General features: G+C 36.9%; 1 protein-coding gene across 1 annotated transcript; it reads left to right on the top strand.

Moving 5' to 3' along the window:
• Nucleotides 1–1,703: 1,703 nt before the first annotated feature.
• ppm1na (protein phosphatase, Mg2+/Mn2+ dependent, 1Na (putative)) lies at nt 1,704–5,843 on the top strand. Its single transcript, XM_016534073.1, has 6 exons — nt 1,704–2,366; nt 3,738–4,309; nt 4,692–4,809; nt 4,954–5,068; nt 5,278–5,341; nt 5,494–5,843. Exons 1-6 carry the CDS (start codon nt 1,964–1,966, stop codon nt 5,521–5,523), a joined length of 1,302 nt encoding a protein of 433 aa, XP_016389559.1. The 5' UTR covers nt 1,704–1,963; the 3' UTR covers nt 5,524–5,843.
• Nucleotides 5,844–6,072: the final 229 nt, after the last annotated feature.

Here is a 6,072-nt window from a genome sequence, read left to right as displayed (position 1 = left end):
AAAAAATTGAGTTGACACAAAAAAGTATATATTGCACAGAATAAGCATATACTCGTAAAATCCTTTAGGAGATCTCAATTGCAGTCAGTTTCGTTCCTTTGCGAGATCCCAATGAGCGCATTTACATGCATGTTCTGAAGCCGATTATGCTTAATAAGTCGAAAACGCACTTGGTCAAATAAACGCGGTAACCCGTTTTCTTTTATCGGAGTAAGGTCATAAACGGCGTGAGCATAAACCGGTCGCAACAGGAAGTTTTTTGCCTCTTACTCTGATTTCGCACAGCATGTAAACGCAATAACCCGCTTTCTCATGGTGTGGCTGCTGTATTTTGTAGTTTATTTTGATACACTTAAAATGAAGGTATTTGGTATTTTATTTTAAAATACATTTTGATGTATCTTTGCCCAACCCTGGGCACGATGGACCAGAAATCAACGTTATAAATATTAAATTGTGTAAACATGAAATGATGATTAAACATATTAAGATATCCATTAGTGTAAGGAGTATAAATGCAGCAAAAAAAAAAAAGGCAATAGCTGAGTAATTCATTGTAATTGTGAATTCATAATCATAATATATGATTGTGTTCTTTATCGCTTCGGTAAGCATTAGTCCATCAATAGCTGTGTATACACAAAAAACTCTCACTGGGGTTGTACTTTTTCAGAAGGTACACCTTTGTACATTTAGATACTAATATGTAAACTTTAGATACTAATTTGCACTTTTACAGTACCATTATAGACTCTTTACAGGTACAAAGGTTTACCTTTTGCAAAGGTACCGCCCCAGTGACAGCTTTTGTCTTTTTTTTTCTGAGAGCATATGTACTCATTCATGTAATTGTGAAATCATAGCTTACACTCAAGTAAACATTATTATATAAAAAGTGTAATGGTAACATGTACAAACACAAAAAAGGGAATCTCTAAAAAAAAGTGAGTGTGCCTCTTATGTAATTGTTATTATGCAGGTTTGAATGTCAGGGTCGTGTAATGCCCTTGCTCACTTTAATCACTCATTGTGCATGAATGGCTCAAATCCAAACGTCACACACCTACACTACTTAAATACAGGTAATCTGCAAGCCTTCCAAGAACTGGGCCTTCCTTAGGAGGACAGTTCGTACTATTCATAAAGACAATTACCTGAAGAGTGAAGAGATATGCTAACTGGCTATTCAACCATCCAGACTGTTTTACTCTTTCAAACAATTTATAGTAGTGAAACGCAATGTTTACTTACAGTGAATTAGGAGTGTTTGTGACAACATGTGGTTCTCATTGGCGATTAGGCATTTAGAAGATCGAAATTAAATCTAAATATCTGGATAAGCCCATGGCAGGTATGAACAGGTATGAAAAGTGGGTTTTGAATCACTATCAGTTTGTATTAAACAATAATTGTACTATATCGTATAAGATATATTTCACATATATACTGTCAAAATCCAAACCCAGAACACATCCCAGCAAAGGCTCATTGTCAATATTGCACATGATATTTAAATCCGTCCTGTTTGGATGCTCATTATGAAACACTGTGTAGTTCATCAAGTGCATGTGTGGACACTAACTAATCCAGACACATTACGAAGTAGGGATTACATGAGGGTGTACAGATGAAAGGAAAGACAGAACACTGTCTGAGGATGAGTGAACATAAATAGATTAGCCAATCAGAACTTGGCAAGTGAAAGGACAAGGCTTGGCAAAAGTAATAAACACACCCAGAATTCATAAGACTTCATATCATTAGAACAGTCCAATGGATTTCCTTGGGAACAGCAGAAGCGTGCTCAAACGTATTTAGGACACCAAACTAATTGCATGCATTAACACTGTTTGTCCAGCAATAGTCCACTCCAACTCAACGGGAGGCACTGGATCGGCTTCGGAGGACCAGAAAGAGGAGTTTGAGGAACAGTAGCAGACTGAAGCGGAGGATCCGGGTGGCCATGAGAACCGCCAGGCGAGCCAGCAACATGGAGGTGCCCTCATTCCTGAGGCAGCTGGTGAAGGAAACCGAGAAGTTGGTGACCTTCTTTTTCAAGGGTGGCCGACGGGAGCCGGGAGCTGATGATGAGTACTTTGAAAATGAAGAGGATATGGGCAGACCCTACCTAGAAAGGCCCATTTTGGAGAAAGATACAGCAGAAGGCGGGTCGAAATGGGGCATTAACTACGGCATGGCCAGTATGCAGGGTTGGCGAGCCCAGATGGAGGATTCCCACACCTGCATGCCAGAGATGGCCGATGGCTTGCCAGACTGGAGCTATTTTGCCGTGTACGATGGACATGCGGGGAGAATGGTGGCTCATTACTGCTCCAGACACCTGCTGGATTTTATTCTCGACACAGGTACTCACCGATTATATGCAGATTACCAAACTTGAAGAGAAAATGATGGAATTTGTATATGCATACAGTTAGTGATGTTGTGCTTTTAAATGTCAGCAATTTCAAAATGTAAACTAGATTTTTAAATTTAAAGACTAAGTTATTACTGCAACCACAATATTTGCTAAGCACAATAATTTGCTGGTGTTCTAGGTGGTTGCTAGTGTGTTGTTAGTCAGTTTCTTGCTTCAAACTGCTGCAGGTGGTTGCTTATTGGCAAACTAAAAAGAGCTGTGAGGTATTGCTCATGTCAGGATGGTGTTTTATATATAAACTGCTAAAAATGACTTTTTAATTTGTATATTTTTATTAAAATTAGTTTTTTATTAGACTTTTTTGACTTGTCGACTAAAATGATTTAAAATGATACATTTACTTTTTCTAGATATTTTTGTAATACCTACCTATACTTATTAACAGTAAATTATGCATAATTATTGTACAGCCAAACCCTAACCCTATAGTAAGTACATGGTAATACCTGTTACTCTGTAACGTGAGTATTTGTAATTCGTTACTTCACACCCCTGCTTATTTGTGTATTTACAAATAAAGTGTAACCAATATTTTTAACTTAAATTTAAAATGCGAAAAATCTGCAGTGCAGTAAGACAAAATACATTTGTATTAAAGATACTTTTAAAAAAGCTTTAAAGGTCATAGGTCATAAAGGATAGTTCACCAAAAAATGAAAATCCATTTACTCATTCTCAAGTTCCAAACTTGTAAGAATTTCTTTCAGCTGATGAACACAAAAGATGATATTTTGAAGAATGTTGGCAACCAAAATGTCGACAGTAGCCATTGACTTGGAAAAAAAAATACTATAGAAGTCAGTGAAGAAGACATTCTTCAAAATGTAATATAAGGTTTAACAGATTGGGGTCCATGGAAAAAAGGTCAATGAAAAAGTGTAAAAAGTATATAACTGTAAAAAAGAAAATAAATTAAATAAAAAGTAATAATAATACATAGTCAATAAGTTATTTGTTATAGTTTCATTCAGATTTCTTAGCACTTTATTTTGAAATTATGGGATCAATCACAAATAATTTTGTTCTATTGAATGATAAGATTTCAGATAATATTTTACACATATTTAGAACTATAATATATTTGTCTTTCACTGAATAAATAAGTCTTTATATATACAATATATAAAAAAGCAGCTGCCTTTATATTTTTAAAAAGGGATTCAAAAAACCCTCTGAGGTAATGTATTAATCTGAAGTAATGGAAATGTTACTCAAGTAGGTTGAAAGGCAGGTTTCTGGGCAGATAGAAAGGCCTTATGTCACTGTGCTTGACCCTGTTATGTGATTGTTTAATCAGGCTGTGTGACGGTGGATGAGGATGTAGACCAGGTCAAAGACGGCATCAGAGATGGCTTCCTTAACATAGACCGTCACATGCACACCCTGGCCCGCAATGAGAGCTGGGACCACAGTGGATCGACAGCAGCCGCTGTTATGATCTCTCCACGAAACATCTACTTCATCAACTGTGGTGATTCACGGACCTTCCTTTGCCGCGATGGCCAGGTGGTCTTCTACACAGAGGACCACAAACCTGTCAACCCACGTGAGAAAGAGCGCATCCAGAACGCTGGCGGCTCTGTCACCCTGCAGCGTATCAACGGCTCGCTGGCCGTGTCCCGCGCTCTTGGCGACTTCAACTTTAAGGAGGTGGAATGGAGGACTCAGACCGAACAGCTGGTGTCTCCTGAACCAGAGGTGTATGAGCTGGAGCGAAGCCCAGAAGATGAGTTCCTGGTGGTAGCGTGTGATGGCGTCTGGGACGCCATCGGTAATGAGGAGCTGTGTGGATTTGTGCGCAACCGTCTGCAGGTCTGTGATGATCTGAGGGAGATCTGCACACAGGTCATTGACCTCTGCCTCTATAAGGTTGGTAACAGCAGTGAGAGGATCCTATTGGTTTGGCCACAGGCCATACACTGTAAAAAAAATTCCGTAAAATATACGGTAAAAAAAACGGCAGCTGCGGTTGCCGGAATTTTACCGTAAAAAATACGGTAGCAACGTTTTAGGTTTTACGGTTTTAACTTAAATTTACCAATAATGTACATTATGCGGAAAATAATGTGTTTTTTGAACCTTAAACCGCATAAACACTTTGCATTACACCAAATACACAATGTTCTTTTTAGCAACGTCATATGACCTCTTTAATTCAATATTTTTATGTGATAGTGAGGTACATTGATTTACTCTAATTTATTTATTTTGCTGTTTTTTGTGAGCAGAATTTTAAATTCTTATCTTGCAGGGAAGTTTAGACAACATCAGCATTACCATTATTTGCTTTGACGGCGCCCCCAAAGTGACACCAGAGGCACTGCAACAGGAGGCAGAGTTAGAGCGCGTCATTGAGCAAAAAGTGGCAGGTAATTTCACCAATTCATTTGATATAAAAGGTTTTAAACTATATAATAAAGATGCAATAAAAATTTTTTTTAGATTAGATGAAATATCTCTCTAAATGTCAGATTTTGTATATAAAAGTGTATTTTTTTTTTCATGTTACTCAGAGATCATTAACGTGATCAGATCTAAAGATGAGGAACCTGACCTGCTCTATGTGATGAAATTCCTGGCGTCTGAAAATATTCCCGGCCTCCCACCTAATGGAGGAATCTCATGCAAGTAAGTGATACTGGACACTAATACAGTGACCTGCACTAATTTTGAATTTTTTGAATAAAAGTTCAAAAAGATAAATGATGCAGATTTATTTTCACAGCTGCCTTTGCTCATATTTACAAAGGGGGCCAATGTTAGTGGAGGGCACTGTATATAAGTGACAATTCAACATTCAAACATGTTTTCTCAATCTTTGTTTTGTTTGTCTGCAGGAAAGATTGCATAATTGGTGCATATCAAAAATATGCAGCAGCCGTTAGATCTCATGAGCCGATTGTATGTATGCATGCATACATGTTAAAGCCATATTATATTAATTCCTCAACAGTTCATTTGATTTTTAATACGATTTCAAGGTGTCTTTAAATGTATAGTGCAAATGTTCAATTTACAAACAACAATTTTCCACTATTTTGTCATCATTTCAGGATACTGGCGGCTCTGATGACTCCACCTAGTGGCAATTATGTTGGAGATGGACTCAAACCTTGAATCTCTGTAGATGTAATAATGTGAGGAGGACATTTGTGTGCCACCTGTTTCACAGAGGTCAAATTGTTTAGCCAAACTATTTCTTTTTTAAATTAATGTTGTGTATTATAAACAGAAATGGGGGAAGAAGAGGGTTTATCAAATGCGTTCATGAAGGTAAAGCATTAAACACTGACATCATGTAAAACTTTTAATGGAAGATATAAAGATTTTACTTTACTTAAAGGTGAAGTGCGTAATGTACCACTAGTGTCACCAAATGTAATTGTTAGTGTTTTTGTTTAAAGATTTCAAGGGCACAATATTCCATAAAAAAAAAGTCAGTTTTGACTTTAAACTTTAAAGTGCCACAGAGCCCAAGTTTTTAGTTAAATTAAATTAAATTAATGGCTTACTTAATTGTCTACCAACTTGAAGCTGGGATAAAAGAAAGCATTCCCATTAAATTACACAAATCACCTTTAAATAAATGTACTTTATTAGCCTTTTAAGTAACACTTTTCTAAATTTATTTA

Source organism: Sinocyclocheilus rhinocerous, unplaced genomic scaffold (assembly GCF_001515625.1).
Source record: "Sinocyclocheilus rhinocerous isolate Xijiao unplaced genomic scaffold, SAMN03320098_v1.1 scaffold996, whole genome shotgun sequence".
NCBI classification, from domain to species: domain Eukaryota; kingdom Metazoa; phylum Chordata; class Actinopteri; order Cypriniformes; family Cyprinidae; genus Sinocyclocheilus; species Sinocyclocheilus rhinocerous.
This window is presented reverse-complemented; position numbering and strand designations above follow the sequence as displayed.

Excerpts from the sequence above, each read along its gene's own strand:
- ppm1na (XM_016534073.1), top strand. The coding sequence starts at position 1,964 with ATGAGAACCGCCAGGCGAGCCAGCAACATGGAGGTGCCCTCATTCCTG. Across the intron at positions 4,310-4,691 it reads TTGACCTCTGCCTCTATAAG|GGAAGTTTAGACAACATCAG; the intron begins GTTGGTAACAGC and ends CTTATCTTGCAG. Across the intron at positions 5,069-5,277 it reads AATGGAGGAATCTCATGCAA|GAAAGATTGCATAATTGGTG; the intron begins GTAAGTGATACT and ends GTTTGTCTGCAG.